The following is an 18,259-nucleotide window of genomic DNA, read 5'->3' on the forward strand; positions in this document are numbered from 1 at the left end:
CCTGGGATTCCGCTCCAGATGGTACTTGGGTCTAGGCTCCCCACAACCCCTTCGCTTGTCTCCCAATGAAAATTAAACATGCTTCAGATTACAGAGAAGCTGGGCTCTATGTGGGGTGGGTGGGTGTGTGTGTGATGGAGGGGGGTGAACATGAAAGCATATCTTTGTCAGACTGCTGTTTTCATCTCCATAAAGTTGCAGTGCTTGGTGTTCTGATCTGACTGCTTTGCTGCATTCACCCGTGACGGGAAAGAGATTTTATTGATTGGATTTTCTGCCAAGGAACAAAAGGAGAAAAAATATTTTACCCTCCTAGTTCCCCCTTCCGTCTCTGCTCCTTATTTTTCTTTTCCAGAGCACAAATTCTTATGGACTTCCTGGCTCTGCAGCTCATATCAGTTGCTGGAAGCTTTTACGGAAGTTTGCAACAGTCCACAGCTCAAGTATGAGCAAGGCGGGGTAGGGAGCAGATGGGCCGGTCAGCCAGCGAAGCCATTGCAGCGGTACAGACTGCCCCCTGCCAGCACACAGCAGCCCCCTGAGAGGCAGACCCCAGCTCCCAATGCTTGCCTGCGGGATCAGGGTGTGCCACCATGGGCTCCTATCACTCTCATTGCTAGGACTGCTTGCAGCGATCTTGGGCTCTGGCCACACTCAGGCTACTAAAAATGTGGATCAATACCACAGGGTCTCAGGACACACAGAGACCATGCCTAATGCCAGGACCCAAGAAGAGCCATGGGGGAGTGGACGACCCATCCTTGGCACTACCAAGAAGGAGACGACGGGCAACAAGGAAGTGGAACGGCACACTGATCCCAAATCAGGTAGCGTGTTGAATTGTTGCTGAATGGAACTCTTCTGATCTTGAGGAATTTCACCTTCTTTTATTGCATTGTCATTGCTATAAATTACGAGGGTGTGGCAAGTTGAAGCAAATTATTGCACAGGTCCAAAATACATATTTTACCCTGTGTGTTTCGTTAAGCTCTACAAAACCTGTAACTGTAACCCATCTGCTGCACTTATGGCTCTGATTTATAAGAGAAAAGGAGAGAAAGATAAGTTGAACTTTCTGAATTTATGAGGGAACAACATGCTTGACTTTTGAAACGTTTTTGAAAGCCTTGCATGCTACCGTGGTAATATGAGTGCACTGACAGCTATACTGTGTTTACTGTTACTGCACAGGACAGCAAAGGGGAGCGGATTACAGGATTCTTTGGCCAAAATATTTTTCTGAACTATAATTAAAGGCCAGGCACTTTTAATTCTTTTTCAAGGTTGAGGATCAAGCAGATTTGTTTCACGCAAGCCAAGAAATCTTTAATAAGCTAAAATATTTTCCAAGCATGAAAATAAAAAGTAAAATGATGTTTGTGTGTCCACAAAGTTTCGCATCATACCTTTGGTTTAATATGCGAACAGGTTTCATTTGAATGAATATCTTGTGTGACTGTACAAAACAACACTAGCAAATTCAAGCTCTTTCTTGTTTAGTAATGGTAATTTTATTAATTAAAGTTTACAGCCGTTTTACAGAATTTGAAACATTTAATTATCATTGTGAAGGGGGCGTGGTGGCACAGTTGGTTGGACTGGGTCCTGCTCTCTGGTGGGTCTGGGGTTCAAGTCCCGCTTGGGGTGCCTTGCGATGGACTGGCGTCCCGTCCTGGGTGTGTCCCCTCCCCCTCCAGCCTAACGCCCTGTGTTGCCGGGTAGGCTCCGGTTCCCCGTGACCCCGTATGGGACAAGCGGTTCAGAAAGTGTGTGTGTGTGTAATTATCATGGTGCAGAAAGATAAATGTAATACTGAATAAATAAATATTGGTTTTTCAACTCAAAATAGTTTCAACATGGATTAATAATTATATTGAATACTTATAAAGAAGAACACAGGAATATGTACATGCATTACTTTACTCCAAAAGGACTTCCAACAAACTGTGTAGTGTTATGAGCCCACACACCTTATTCACCAATGTGACTTACACTGCTACATACACTACTTACAATGGGTCACTCATCCATACACCAGTGGAACACACTCTCTCTGTGACTCACACACTATGAGCAAACCTGAACACCATGTCTTTGGACTGTGGAAGAAAACCCACACAGACACGGGAAGAAGAAACAAACTGCACACAGACTGAGCGGGGATTGAACCCACTTCCTCTCGTACCATCCAGGCACAATGAGACAGCAGTGTTAATCACTGTGCCACCATAACATCTGGAAACATAGTATAATCATATAAGACTTTTAAGAACAGTAAAACACTGAAAAATATTTTTGTCAATCCTAATTGAGAAAGGAATACAGCGAAAGTTTCAGAAATTGCAGTTATGAACACTGATGGGTATCGTAGATACAAGCAGACCCATTACAATAATATGTGAATGTTTATGACATGTTATAAAAAGATATGAGACGCCAATAGAAACTGTGGGTAATACGATCGAGCCATCAAAGCTAACTCTTTTTCGTTTTTTTTTTTTCTTTGAATGTGCAAATATGCTCTTTGAGCCACATTTTCTACATGTTTGGTAATACTCTAAGCACACCTTCCAGATTTTGCAAAAGTTTCATCTGGATATTACAAGTACCTGTAACACTGAAATGTCTTGAATCAATTTTGTACAGAAAATTCTTTGTTAGACACATTAGAGTTACACTTACAATTACACTTACTTGTTAGGGAGTTTACTGGAACACCAACATCATTACTGCACATATACCAAATACTTATCATTTCATCAGCTCCTTGCAATCAAAAAAGCCATGTTCAAATCTCCACTTCTGTTGTAGCACCCTTAAGAAAGGTACTTATCCTGATTTGGTCCAGTAAAAGTTGCCCAGCTATGTAAATGAGTGAATTATTTTTATTAAATTGTCATGGCTAAAGGTATAATAATAATAATAATAAAGGTGTCACGTGAATAGGACTGAAAATGATTCCTTTTTCTCTGTATTCTTACTTACTGAGATGTGTAGATCAAATATAGGAAGACTACGCAAGCAGTGTCAGAATGAAGAAGATCAGTGCACCAGAAACACCGTGATGGACATCAGAAACATGTTCATCTCACTGACACGTGTCCCATGAATAAGGGAGACCAATGTGCTGAAGCAGTGGCGTGCCGTGAGAAACGAAACCTGTTTTCCAGTAGCAAGCGCTGGTGCTGCAGACTGAGTGCTTAATGGTTAGTACAGAGATTGGGTGCACTAGTGGTTTAGGAAGAACATCTCCAGAGCAATAACTTCAGTCTCCTGGCTGCCTGGAGTAAAGTAATTTGAAACATGTGGTACTGCAGTGACAGACTTGGTTAAGTATCTGTACACATGCCTTGCTTGACAATACATAAGCTGATCCTGTGGCAAGTTTAACTTTCACATAAATTCAAACTTGGTGATAAGGACTATATATATATTAAAATATATAAAATATAATATATATATATAAATGTATATTTTTTTTTTTTCCAAGATTATATGCCTCTTTACCTTTTCGTACTTGTATTCCCTTTAAGCAGAGAATTAATCTTAAAACCTATAGAAATGTAGGTTTAAAGGTATATCCAAAAATAAACTATACTGCGAACATATTAAATTTCAGTGATGAAAACTGAGAGCTTATTGTCTTAATCAAAGTTGCAAAGGTTTATTGATGATATGCAGGGAAAATAAAAACTCGATATAATTTTATGATAATCTAGAAGCTACTCAGGGGGGTGCGGTGACGCAGTGGGTTGGACCTCATCCTGCTCTCCGGTGGGTCTGGGGTTCAAGTCCCGCTTGGGGTGCCTTGCGACGTACTGGCGTCCCGTCCTAGGTGTGTCCCCTCCCCCTCGAGCCTTGCACCCTAGGTTGTCGGGTTAGGCTCTGGCTCCCCACGATCCCCTATGGGACAAGCGGTTCAGATGATGTGGTGTAGAAGATACTGTATATCTATTGTATTGCATCTCTGAGAATATCCTGATAGTACTGTCTTTCTTACAGCATGTTGTTAAGGAGAGGCTTTATAATTTCAAAGCTTTGTACGAAGGAAGCAGTAAAATGCAGAAAGCGTACTTTTTAAACAGTGCATTAAAATGGGGCCTGTAAATTGGCAGCTTCATGTGGCTCTTGGGTCATTTCTTGGTACAACAGTAAAATTTGTACAACACTGAAGAACTGAAGTGTCCTGGAGGTCAGACTGCAGAATCAACATGTACATAAATTGTACCATGTGGTACACTGAGGAACAGTCAACACATTGGACTGAGATGACAGGGCAGTCCACAGCCAACTTTTTGTAATGATGTGTGTACAGATGTGAAGCCACACACATTCTTTGTGTGCTCCTCACGCCTGCCTGCATGTTTAGTGCTTACAGGGTTCCTGGCGTCATGACATGTGAAACAGCACAGTTCCGTTCTGCTACACCATAAATGACTTATAATAACCAAACACGCATATAGCTCACAGCTGTAATCTCTCGACTGATTCTATTTATGCACTTCATGTGATCTGTAGAAAGTTACAGATGTGTGCTAGCTATGTCCACCTTTATGTATTCAGAACAAAAATTCAATGCTTTCTTTTTAAAAACTTTAATTACATTAATGAATCAATTACACACACACACTTTCCGAACCGCTTGTCCCATACAGAGTCGCGGGGAGCTGGAGCATAACTCAGCAACACAGGGCGTAAGGGACACACCCACGACAGGACGCCAGTCTGTCACAAGGCACCCCAAGCAGGACTCGAACCCTAGACGCAACAGAGAGCAGGACCTGGTCCAACCCACTGCGCCACCACAGCCCCCTATGAATCAATTAATTAAATAATTATTTTGGAACAGTGTTTAAGTGTTTACCAATTAAACACAAAAGCTTTAGCTTAAAGAACATGGAGAAATGAATTAATGATGAATGCTGTAGGGATCCAGTGACTGAAATTGCTTTCGAATGCTTCTCACTAGGGGGCGCGGTGGCGCAGTGGGTTGAACCACGGGCCTGCTCTCTGGTGGGTCTGGGGTTCGAGTCCCGCTTGGGGTGCCTTGCGATGGACTGGCGTCCCGTCCTGGGTGTGTCCCCTCCCTCTCCGGCCTTACGCCCTGTGTTACCGGGTAGGCTCCGGTTCCCCGTGACCCCGTATGGGACAAGCGGTTCAGAAAATGTGTGTGTGTGTGTGTGCTTCTCACTACAGCAGAATTCTTCAAAGTCCTGTCATCTTTGAAAGACTATGAAACATGATCAGCTCATGCTCATGTGCATACTTTTTAAGAAAAACATTATATGACTGATGTGCATTTTTATGCTTTCATAAGAAAAAGAAAGAATGTTAATTTATTTAATCTGGTTTAGCCACCATAATTAAAAATAGAAGAAAATGCATACTGGAAGCTTCTTGTTGTGTAAACTTCTCTGAGAATGTTCAATTCTGTATGATGCCATGGTGTTAAGAGAACTGTTTCTTCAGCCCATTTAACCACCTATCCATCCATACTGCAGTAACTACTAAATCTGAAGTTTTCTATGAATGCATAAGTTATAATGTGGCTCGATCAAAAACTAATCAGAACCCCACACAAACGAACCCCATACAAACATGGCTAGGTCTAGATTAAAATATGAAGAGAAGATCCACTGTGGCTTTAGTTACAGAAGCCTCTTCTTTTGAGAAACAATATACAGATACCTCTGCCTTACCCTTTCAGGAAGCAAATGGCAAAGTGTGGAAAAGCAGTAAAGGGCCCTTGATTATAGCAGTCATAATTGAATGTTACATTGGAGGTCCAGTACTGGGAGTAAGAAGGAATTGAAACACTTTAGAGGCAAATAAAGTAAACAACTCTTTCTAATCTAAAATTTTACAAATCTAGAGCCTTTCTGTTGATGATATTATTCCTATCGAGTTTCCAGTGAGTTTGAATTTATTAATGTTCGGTTTTATTAACATTAGGGAAGCATCTCAAATGAAGACAGTCAAATTTTCTGCAATGCTGTTGCCTGAAGACAGATAGTATTCTGAGGTTGTTGCCATGGGGACAGTGTAAAAAAAGTATGACCCCCAACGGAAACCACAGTTTAACTAGAACAGACACTTCAAGAAGACCTTTACCATGTAGAAATGCAGTAGAACTGCATGGAGTAAAAGTCTAGGGCTGGGATAAGTTTTGCAGTCCCTCATCTGTGTTAAGAATAGCTGAACAGGGCATTCAGGCGGAACGAATGGAATGAACAGTCAGAACAAGAGGCTTTACTTTAAGACCTGAAACAGAGCTGGGTAAATTACAGAGAGGAGCCTGAACAACAGGATCTAAGAGGGAAAAACACATAACTGCTCTCGGCCATCCTGTCTTCTGGTTGAGCTGTACACAGACTAAACAGCCCTATCCAAAGGTGCTTTCAATTATGAGCTAAACCAGGGCAAAAGTCATATCTCTGTCACTCCAAAAAGCACATTTTTAAATAATTGTTGTTAAGATATAAACATATGTGTACATTTCTCTATACACACATATTGTCGGAACTGTTTGTCCCATATGGGGTCACAGGGAGCCGGGGCCTACCCCAGCAACAGGGGGTGCAGGGCTGGAGGGGAACACACCCAGGACAGGATGCCAGTCCATTGCAAGGCACCCCAAGCAGGACTTGAACCCCAGACCCACCGGAGAGCAGGACCCAGTCCAACCCGCTGCACCACCAGGCACCCGCCTCCTTTCTCTGTAGTACTAGTCAAATGTTTCAGTACACCAGGGCTAGACATATTGTCAAGGACAATAGGGTGAAAGGAAGAAGGGTGAAAGCACAGCAAGCAAAGTGTTCTACATCTCTGGGAACTGCTGCATAAGAGCTAGGAAGACATGTCAGCGCATATCCTGCTAAAACCTGTTAACTAAATGTCAAACAAAGAAACACACAAATAAATAAATAAACAAACAAACAACCTGGTACTGACTAATACTGTGAGTATTCACTAAAGCCTTTTATGGTGAAAGCATACAATAATTTGTTAATGGCATTACATGATTGAATAAGCAGAGACTCTATAGGCAGATTTTTCTTTGTTGTGATGTCACTTCTGTGAGGTAGTGCTCCAGGAGTGACACTCTCGATCTTGACAGATGGCAGCAGTGACTTGGACTCTGCTGTTTGGGACATTTTGCAATTATCATGCCATTTCAGCCATTATTTCTTGCATACATCTGGCAAAAGTACTACATTTGTATGATACATGCAGAACTTGCACACCAAGTGGACTGCCATTTCCATTTTTTCCAGACTTTTGGTGACCTCTTAGCTAATTTTTCGCATTTTTCTTTTTTTTATAAGGATCCCCCTCTCCTATTCAGACATAATCTTGTCTTTGCCACTGCACTGTGATAACTTGTTCATTTGTACTTTTGCTTAGTGGTACTCAAAAGCTGACAATCATTCTCTGCTGTTCCTTATATCAAATAATACATTTTTGGCCGCTCATTAAAGCAATTTCTATCATTGCTGTGCTCTTTGTGAAGTGAGGTGCCTAAATTTGTGTTAACAAGTTTTGCTCCATATGAAAAGTTGAGTTTCAAGGTGGCTTATTTTTGGCAGTACCATATTTCTTTCCTTCCTGTCATACAAGCTATTTTTAAGTTGTGTTCTAGAAATTGCTGGCAGATGCACATTTTCCTCTGTCTCAGCCACTGCTCTGTCTCCACAGATTTGTTACCCTATTGGTTTCTCGCAGGAGTTCCCTTCTTGCCTGGCTGCTTAGATTGGAGGGACCACCTTGACAGTGTTGAAATAGTATGAGGTGTTTTCCTTTTTTGGTGACTGTATATTGGTCTCCCTGTATTTTTCACTGGCTTTAACTTTTAGCAGTTTTCACACTCTAGGTGCAATTTAGATTCACTAATTAACCTGAAACACATGTCTTTGGACTATGAGAGGAAAGGACCTGGAAGAAACCCCAACAGACACAAGGACTGGCCTGGATTCAAAAATTCACCTGAACAGTTGAGAACCTTTATTATGAGACTCCAGATTGAGCTCTGTTGTATTATATTCCTTTTAATTATCTTTGACCTGTCTCTATGACTAAGAGTCTTCCTAGAGTTGGCGATCTAGCCAAACTGGGTATTTAAGAAAAAAGGACCTTGGTCAAGGAAAAAGCATCTTTGGTGATGACCTAAAATCCAGTGGCCACTTAAAAAGAGCTTCAGAGTTCCTGCATACAGATGGGTGAACCAGCCAATAAGAACAACCATCTCTGCAGCACTCCATCAACTCAATCAATCGGGTCTCTATAGTAGAGTGGTTAGATAAAAGTACCCTGAGTGAACACTATACAACAACCTGCCTGGAGTTTGTCAAATGGCATATAAACAGTTCTCAAGGCATGTGGAAAAAATTATCTTGTCTGATGAGACAAAAAAAATTCTTTAGTCTGGATGCGGTATGTCTGGCAAAAACCAGGTAGTACTTATCACTTAGCTAATGCCATTCCTGCAGTGAAGCAGTGTGATGGCAGCATCATGCTGTGGAATGCTTCTCAGAGCCAAAGACTCGGAGATTGGTAGACAGCAAAATACAAACAGCTCCTTGAAGAAAACCTGCTCCAGAAAACACACTCTGGACCACCATGACAACAAACTGAAGTACACAGCCAAGAAAATGTCCTCATCGTTGGGTGGTCTAGCCAAAGACAAGACTTGAATCTCATAAAAATCTCTTGAGACCTGAAGGTTGCACTTTGCCAGCATTCTCTGTGTAATCTAACAAAGTTTGAAAAGATCTGCAAGGGTAAAATTGGAGAAACTGTCAAAATCAAGGTGTGCAAATCTGGTAGAAACAAGTCCATGGGGGAGCTGGTAGTAAAGTGGTTAGTGCTGCTACCATTGGGCCCAAAAGTTGCAGTTTTGAGTCTCCCCACAAGCTGTAGCACCCTTGGGCAAGGTACTTACCTTAAATTGTTCCAGTAAAATTAGCTGGCTGTATGAATGGGTAAATAATTATAAGTAGATTAACACTGTAAGCTATTTTGCAGTAAAATGCCAGACAAATAAATAAATGTAAATTGCTCCACTAAAGTTTCCTAGCTTTACAAATGGGTAAGTATCTCATGATTGTAAGTCACTTTGCAGAAAAGCAATGATAGCAAAAAAATAAATTCAATCCATTTCAAAAAATCTACAAAATGACAAAATGTGGAAAAAAGCAGCACCGCTCTGAATACTTTCTGAAGACAGCGTACACTTGAGAATTTGCACATTTAATTCTAAGTACTTTATCGTATAATTAAATTGATTCCCTTGTTTTGGAGATCATTTTTAACTATTCAGCATGGGCATATGATTGCTGTGTCTTGCACCATTTAAATTTCTTTTTTTTTTTCTAAAAGAATAAAAAACAATAAGCAATTACACAAGACAAAAAACAGTACAAATTCTTATACATTTCAAAGGTGAACCCACTTCATGTTAGCTGAAGATATGTTTGGATGTGTAGATATTTTTGTTCTTTTGCTACTTTTTAACTCAGTACATTTTTCATACCACACATTCTTGCTATTCATAAAACAGCTTTTAATTAAACAGTAGTGACTAATACGTGACTCATGCATGAGTATTTTGGGATTCAAATCCTGTCTTATTTTATGCAAAATAATGCCAATTTTTCCCGGTGATGGTAAATATTGAGCACAACCCTATGGCAGAATCTGACAGTTGAATCTGTTGAGTCACACTTCTCACAAACTAAGGCTGACAGCGAGTTTAAAGGTGTGACTGTTGTGGGACAGAGAGAGCGGTGACTCATAGCATTGTTGATTTCAGTTTCCGTTAAACCACACCTGACTGACTCTTGAATAGCAGCTGTCGAGATTATGGAAGCCACTCTATAAATAGAATGAGCAGCAAAACATAACAAGGAAGAAAATGTATCATTGCAGATGTCTGACGTTTTCTTTGGGTTCACTGCTGCAGTTTAAATTGTTGAGCAAATTTGCAAATGTTAGTTGGTATATATGTAATTAAATTGTTTAACAATGTGAGAGATTTATTCATTTTGGACTCTGTATGAATGGATATGATACAAAAGGATTATGGTTGAAAATGGCATTGTATTGAAACTTGTGAACTCTAAACTTTGGCTTTTACAGCCTATAGTAGTTCAACCTGGTATTCACTGGTAGTCATATTTAAACTGGCTAATCAGAACAATTAAGGATCACTTAGTCTTCGCCCGTGAAAATACATCTTTAACCTGTGTTAAAAGTGTGCCTTACAAAATATGTAGTACATATTTTACATAGCAGCAGGAATTCTGTTACATAATACATAAAACTACCAATAAATTGAGGAACAGCTTCTTTCCCAGAGCTGTGGCCTCCATCACACTCACCCTGCCCCACCAGAGAACTGATGACAAAAACCAGCTGCTGCCTCTTACTCCCCCACATCCACCACCCCCCCAAGGCTGCTAAGGACTGAGGACTTCAAAGTTTTAATCTACACACACACACACACATTTTCAGAACCGCTTGTCCCATACAGGGTCACGGGGAACCGGAGCCTACCCGGCAACACAGGGCGTAAGGCCGGAGGGGGAAGGGGACACACCCAGGACGGGACGCCAGTCCGCCGCAAGGCACCCCAAGCGGGACTCGAACCCCAGACCCACCGGAGAGCAGGACTGTGGTCCAACCCACTGCGCCACCGCACCCCCTAATTCTTATTTATTTATTTATTTATTTATTTAGGGGGGCGTGGTGGCGCAGTGGGTTGAACCGGGTCCTGCTCTCGGGTGGGTCTGGGGTTCGAGTCCCGCTTGGGGTGCCTTGCGGCGGACTGGCGTCCCGTCCTGGGTGTGTCCCCTCTCCCTCCGGCCTTGCGCCCTGTGTTGCCGGGTAGGCTCCGGTTCCCCGCGACCCTGTATGGGACAAGCGGTTCCGACAATGTGTGTGTGTGTGTGTGTGTGTGTGTGTGTGTGTGTGTGTGTGTATTTATTTATTTATTTAAAGTGTTATTTCTGCTGCTGTTGTTCTGAGGGCCACCACAAAAAGTTTCATTGTATTGCATATAACAACAATCTTATCTTACCTTAACCAAATACATCTATTCTTACAGTGTAACAGACAGATATAAGCCTTTGAATATAAGAGAGATTGAGAAGGGTGATCAGTCATCACTGAACTGATGTACAATCAAGATGTATCCAAGAATCACAGGGAAACACATCCTGTCCTGCAATCTAATAGTATGTAAATGTATAAATACAAATAAATAGAGAAGTGCTTGCATTCATATTGCATTTATGTAGTGTTACATCATGTAATCCCTGTATTCAGGGATATGTATGGCTTCCTGTCTGATTTAGCATTTTCTGCAGTCTTTTGCACAATGAAAAGAGTTTCAGGTGCAGGTCGCACCAGAATAAGCTAGAATCTTCCTTATGCACTATTAAAAGGAAAGTGTTTCGAAACCCTGATTGCCTTAGTGCCTATGTTGCAATAGGGCCAACTGGTGTTTCCCCATGGAAGATTGGCAAAGTTTTTTGAAATATATTTGGGCAATGTTTCTTGGCATATTCTGTACATTTAAAAAATACAACACAATCTCTTTAATTTTTTTTTTCTTGGTGATTCAAAGCTCCATTTTCAGTAGAGTTCTCACCTTTTCAGTGTAGTGACACTTTGATATTGCACTTCTACTGCTAAAAGTGTATCCAGTGTGGTGATGTTGTCATGTTGTTCCACTCAGATTGCCCTCCACTGGGACTAGAAACCCTGAAGATTGATGATTTCCAGCTCCATGCCTCCACCATCAAACGATATGGCTTGGGAGCACACAGAGGTCGGCTCAACATCCAGGTTGGACCGTTGATTTGGCCTGAAAATTAATTTCCTCTATGCCAGTGCATTCCAAGAAATCTGACACTGCTTTAACAATAAACAAAGACAAGGCATGAACATTTTTGCAGGTTTACAAGAAGTTTGAGACAGTTTGTTTAACTTTTGCACTTATACATGCTTAGGTTGACTTTTTCTGTTGACCCTTCCATGTCACCCTCTGCTAGAAAGGTTTAAACAGCAGCAAATGGCATTACAACACAAGTCATATTAAAAGCAAAACTTAATACATAATAGAAGAGCTTGTATAAAAAGCTTTCTTTTATTGTTTCACATTTTTGTGTGTTTTGAGAGATGCCTTCTGGCTGAAACGGATACCCTTAAGATTCAGACATAATTGCTCAGCACAAGCATTTAAAATTAATCCGTTTTAAGAGTTGGTTTTATACTGCTGAACTGAAGTAATATCCTGTTGGACTGCCGTTTCAATATCCAAGCCATGAGAGACTTCGGATTTCATGGAGATTTCATAAGGAGAGTCAGAGCAATCACTTCAGGGAACAGTTTGTTTCACATGCATCGTGCATTTATTTTGCTTTTCCCTCTCAGCCTGCTTGTACCACAGTTGTTACAATATCCATAATTAAGCTGCAATACCCCACATTGTATGCTTTACATATTTGTGCTATACAACATAGTACATAACTATAAATACATCTTTAAATACCAGGCTGTATTCACACACAGTCTGTATAGGTGCTGTGAATTATTTGATTTTTTGAGGCCGGACTGTTTGAGGACGATTTCTATGATGGAGCCTGGTGTGCTGGGAGAAACGACCCCCTTCAGTGGTTTGAAGTGGATGCCAGACGACTGACCATGTTCACCGGAATCATTACACAGGGCAGGAATTCCCTCTGGTCGTGAGTACAGCCATGGACATGTCCACCAGTGGTTACTGCCTCCAAGTCATTTGTATTGGTTAGAACATTCTGGAAACTTCTGAAAAATATTCTCAAAGACTGCCTTGTAGATGTTACTTTGTGGATTTACTTAGTGTAAAACGTACGTTTATGACATCTAAGGTACATCCTAAATTGCCCATATTTAATTTATTTGTTAGTGAGATTAGAATTTAAACATAATTAGTAAATTAAATCAATATATTCATACCATATATTGCAACAAAAATGAAATCTGTAATTAATACCAATTTAGTTTGTTCAAAGAATAAAAAGGATCTCTACGCAAATGTTTATTAATTTCACTCAGATTAAACTTTAAACTAGTACAGATGGGTACATCGATTAAGGGTTTGACTCAGGCATAAGAATATCATTAGTCCTTTGAAATTTGGATGGATATAGTATGTTTTAAACCATACAACTTGAGCTGTCTTAGTTAGCAAAGTGAAATAAATCTCCAAGCTTTGGTTATAATACTGAGTAAATATATTTCCTGCTTAGTTTTTCAGAGTTTACAGCAAAATTTGGCACAATTTTGAAACACAGTTCACGACACAGTTCATGAGGGACGATTTATACAATAATAATTCTTTAGTGCTCAGTCTTTTTTGAGATTTTTTTATTTCATTTTATTTTTTTAACTGGTGTATGTCCTTCTTTGTCATTAGGAAGATTAATCTAAATAACCTAACTATATAATCTAATGTCAACACAACAGCAACACAAAGCGTTTTGGATTTGCGCCATCCTCAGCGATGCTACAACTGAAGTTTACACCTGGATTATTTATTTCAACAAATATGCACAAATATGTGGCTGTGGGTGAACAGGAAGGGGTGTGGGCATGGCTGCTGTCTGCCAAAGACACAAACTTTGTCATTATTTCTCTGTCATTAACATTATTTATGTCCTTTATTAAACTATTTTTTATGTTTAGTACATGAAAAATAATTCACCCATTTAGGAATTTCAAAGAAGCGCAACATTTATTTTATTTTTATTTTTTGTGGAGCCCCAGGTAAGATTGCAGTTGCCATCACCGGGTATAAATTCACTCTCCTATTACAGTACCCTTGAGCTAGGCTCTGCCATGTTCCGTTCCGGAAATGATCTGACGGACCCAAGTGCAGGGTGGACCGCCTTTTATTTTGGTAATGCTCTGAGAAACGTAGTCAGGGACAGGCGTGGGTCTTTGAGTGGTGAACGTCGTTGTCAGGATAATCCAAAAACCATGGTCGTGGGACAGGCAAATGGTCAGAACACAAGAAGACAGGATAGTAGGTCAGGAAAGGGAAGGGACACGGGACTGGGACAAGGATGAGTGAACAAGATGGCTGACTCTCAAGGTGAGTGAGCATTAGGCAAACAAGGTTCCGCGTCGACCGTCGCTCTGCCTCTGCCTTTTATGCCTCCGTCTCCACCAAGCCCCAGGTGTGCCTCATTGCTCCGGTGGTGTGGGCGTGGCAGGCACTTATTTTGAATTAAAAAAAAACATATGTGAAAAGCACAGTATTGCATGAATGGCTAAATACTTGTAAATACATTGTTGTTGTACAACCCTAACATTATAAGCTGTATCGAACAAAGGTAAAATAGTTTACAGACTAGATAAATAAGTACTACCTTTACTCTTGTGCATTGGCAGCAAATTCCACATGCATTCCGAGGAACCTGGAGGTGCAATACTTTATATGGTTTGAGGAGAGAAACATGGAAAGAAGGACGGACCTAGAGAGTCGGGGGCAGATGCAAGTGATATGTGACTGGAGTGACCTGACAGATGATCTGGTAGAGGCCTATGTACCGGGGGCTGAGTTTTCAGGACGGGAGACACAGTTTCAGGTCCCTGGTGCATAACCAGACCCACTGGCCAGGACGAAAGGAGATGTGGCGATGGTGGTGATCGTCCTGGTGCTTGTGCTGGTGCATGCTTCGGTGTATTGTTCGAGGTGTGAGGTGAATTGTGGGCCTCTATCGGAGACGATGTCCTCCGGCAGGCCATAGAGGTGGAAGACATTGTGGAACAGGGCTTCCGCGGTTTCCAAGGCCGATGGGAGTTGTGGCAAGAGTATCAACTGACAGGACTTTGAGAACTGGTCAAGGACAATGAGGATAATGGTGTTACCTTAGGACACGGGAAGATCCACCAAGAAGTCAATCAACACATGGGACCAGGGCCGAGCCGCGATGGGGGGGGGCTCAAGCAGACCTGCAGGCTTCTGAGTGGGGGTATAAGCCTGTGCACACGTTTCACAGGTCTCAACGTATTCCTGCACATCTTCGTGGATGGACAGCCACCAATAGCATTCTTGGAAGAGGGAGAGGGTCCGTCGGTGGCTCGGGTGTCCTACCGCTGGGGAATCGTGGGCCCGCTGCAAGAGAAAGGGTCGGAGACTGACCAGCACATATTCCTTACCTTCCGGTTTGTTCGGAGAGCCAGGATCTTCTTCTTGGGCCTCCTGGAACTCCTGCTGGAACTGCCATCTGATCGGGGCCACAATAAGACGCGATGCAATCTCCACAGGGCATCTGCTTTGGTGTTCTTCAAGCCCAGGTGGTAAGTCACGGTGAATCTAAACTGGATAAAAAAACAAGGACAGCGTGCCTGACGAGGGTTCAGACGCCGTGCCTTCTGCAGGTACTCAAGATTCCGGTGGTCTGTCAGAACGAGAAAAGGGTGCAAAGCATCCTCTAGCCAATGTCACCATTCCTCCAATGCTAATTTGATGGCCAAGAGTTTCCAGTTTCCAGTGTCATAAGTTTGTTCTGCTGGAGTCAGCTTCCACGAATGGTATGCGCAGGGGTGGAGTTTTTGGGGAGTACCCTGTCTCTGTGAAAGGATTGCGCCGACTCCTACCTCCGAGGCTTCCACCTCCACCACGAATGGGAGCGAGGGATAATGGGAGCGAGAAATACTGTGCTTCCCCAGTCCACACCAGCTTCGAACCCTCTCCTTGCACAGAGCAGTCAGCAGGGCTGCCACCGAGCTAAAACTCCTGATGAACCTGTGATGAAAATTTGTGAATCTCAAAAAGCACTTTAGGGACTTGACAGACATGGGCTGGGGCCAGTCCAGCACTGCCTGGACCTTCTTTGAGTCCATAGCCACGCCATCGGCCCTCAAAATGAATGCAAGGAAGGAGACCTGCTTTTGATGAAATAAACATTTTTCCCCCTTGATCTATAAACAATTCTCCAATAGTCTCCACAGCACCTGTCACACCGGACAAATGTGCTGGTCCATTGTATGCGAATATATCATTATGTCATCTAGGTACACTAGGACTCCCTTGTTTACCATGTCCCCAACACATGATTAACAAAGGCCTGGAACATGGATGGTACGTTGGCCAAGCTGAACGGCATCTTTCTTGCCTATGAAAAAGAACCCAGCAGCCGGTGGGGAGGTGGATGGCTGAAGGATCCCGGAGGCTAAGGTACGTACTCTTGAAGTGCCTGTTATTCAAGTAATGACAAGGATACATCTGACCCCTTGGGGAGAAGCACCCTGCAACAGATCTATCGCACAACCCCACGTCCTGTGTGGTGGTAAGTTAGCCACCTTGCTCTTACTGAAGACCTTGGCGAGGTCCTGATACTCCACGGGGACGACAAAGGCCTTGGTCGCGTCCGGGCTCTCCACAGAGGTAGCCCGGCAGGGTAGGGTCAAACAAGTGGTTATGCACTGCAGTCCCCATGCCACTAAGTCATCCCTGCTCCAGGAGAAAACCCAGTCATGCTTAGTCAACCATGTGAACCTTAAAATCACCGGCATATCGGGGGATCGAATAAAAAACAACTGTAAGGTCTTCAGTATGACAAGCCCGGACCAGGACTCTTAACAGCACCGTCTGATTCTCTACCACCCCAGTACCCAATGGCTGCCCGTCCAGGGCACCGATCCGGAGTGTGACCTCACACTCCCGCACCAGGATTTTGTGTTGCTGAGCAAAGTTCGAGTCGATAACGTAGCTGGCAGCCCCTGAATCTATCAATGCATGAGCCCGATACCGGGAGGCCCCCAAGGACGCCCCTAGCGGTACCGTCAGCTGTGTCTCAGTGTGGCAGACGGCACTCACCTCTGTTCTGTGGCGGGGTTTGCTGGTGGGTGGTTTCACCAGGCAGTCTGCTCTGAAGTGCCCCGTATCTCCACAGTACAGACACAGCTGGCCCCAGAGCGCCACTGCCTCTCTTCAGGAGTCAGGTGCCCCTGTCCCAGCTGCATCAGTTCCGGGGCCTCAGGAGTCATCGGTGTCTCCAAGGGGGGTAGCCAGGGATGGGGTAGCTGGTCCCGTGTGAGGTTTTCCATGCCCATTGTGTTTTCAGTAAAGCAATCAAAGGTCCAGTCCTCCCCTCTATATGCCAGTTCAGCTTGGATCGGAACGAGGCCATGAGGGCAGCCTGGTTCCAGCCGCTCTGCTCCACCAGGGTCCAGAACTCTAGGGAGTAGGCAGTCATGGTCCAATTCCCCTGCCGGATCACCATCAGGCGGTCGCTGGCCATGTGCGCCGACAGCAGGTGGTCGAACGCTGCCTAGAACTGCTTCAGGAAGCGCTCGAAGGTGGTGGACTCCCTCTTGTGCCAAATAGCCATAGTCCAGTCCAGCACAGGTCTGGTTAGCAGAGAGATCAGATAAGTTATTCTGCTGGCATCTGATTAGTAACTCAGGGCTGGCTCGCGAACACAAGCTCGGACTGTAGGATGAACCCCCGGAATTTTTCAGGTGCACCGTCATACCTTTCGGGCATGGCCAGCTGGGGGTCCGTCACTGTCAGGAACGGGGTAACCTTTGATGACGCGGGGGGAGGGGGCTGGCTGTGGAGGCAACAGCGGGCACTTCCATGGCAGCTGGTGTACTCGCCGTGGCAGTTTGGGGATCTGGTGGCGCTGGCACCATGTTTTGGAGTGTTTGGAATGGCTTGCTGCGGCTCCGCTTGGGACAAGCGGCTTCAGTGAATGTGTGCGTGTGTGTGTGTGTGTGTGTGTGTGTGTGTGTGTGTGTGTTTGTGTGTGTGTGTGTGTATACATAAAAATTTACGTGCATTACAGGAGTTGCTGTGTAAGGGCTTATCTGGGCATTATCTTCAAGTTATGACACATGAACATTTACACCTTAACTGAAATTAAGAGATCATAGGTGAAGTGAATCAGGAAGAGATGAGTTTCAAGACCCTTTTTAAATGTGGACAGAGATTCAGCAGTTCTGAGTGAGAGGGGGAGGTCGTTCCACCACAAAAGAGCCAGAACCTCTGTGCTTTACCTTTTGTGCGTAGGACCACCAAGTGCGCAGATGTTGAAGAGCATCGCAGTCTGGTTGGGGTGTAGCAGTTGATCAAGTTTTATGGGTTGATGCATTACTTTTTCAGCATCCTTGCAGCTCATCTATCACTTTTCCTCGAATCATCAAGAAGCCAAGACAATAATGGAAGTGTTCTTTTTGTTCCAGTAGTTTAATTTCATTTTGTGCCTTT

General features: G+C 43.2%; 1 protein-coding gene across 1 annotated transcript in view; it reads left to right on the plus strand.

The window, feature by feature from the left end:
- Positions 1-346: 346 nt before the first annotated feature.
- Positions 347-18,259, plus strand: part of LOC108932769 (inactive carboxypeptidase-like protein X2) — a 35,202-nt gene continuing 17,289 nt past the window's right edge. The window contains exons 1-3 of the mRNA XM_018749341.2: positions 347-827; positions 11,735-11,844; positions 12,607-12,746. Of these exons, the coding sequence (XP_018604857.1) occupies positions 563-827; positions 11,735-11,844; positions 12,607-12,746 (515 nt within the window). The 5' untranslated portion in view covers positions 347-562. The remainder of the gene's footprint in view (positions 828-11,734; positions 11,845-12,606; positions 12,747-18,259) is intronic.

Source organism: Scleropages formosus, chromosome 4 (genome assembly GCF_900964775.1).
Source record: "Scleropages formosus chromosome 4, fSclFor1.1, whole genome shotgun sequence".
Classification (NCBI taxonomy): domain Eukaryota; kingdom Metazoa; phylum Chordata; class Actinopteri; order Osteoglossiformes; family Osteoglossidae; genus Scleropages; species Scleropages formosus.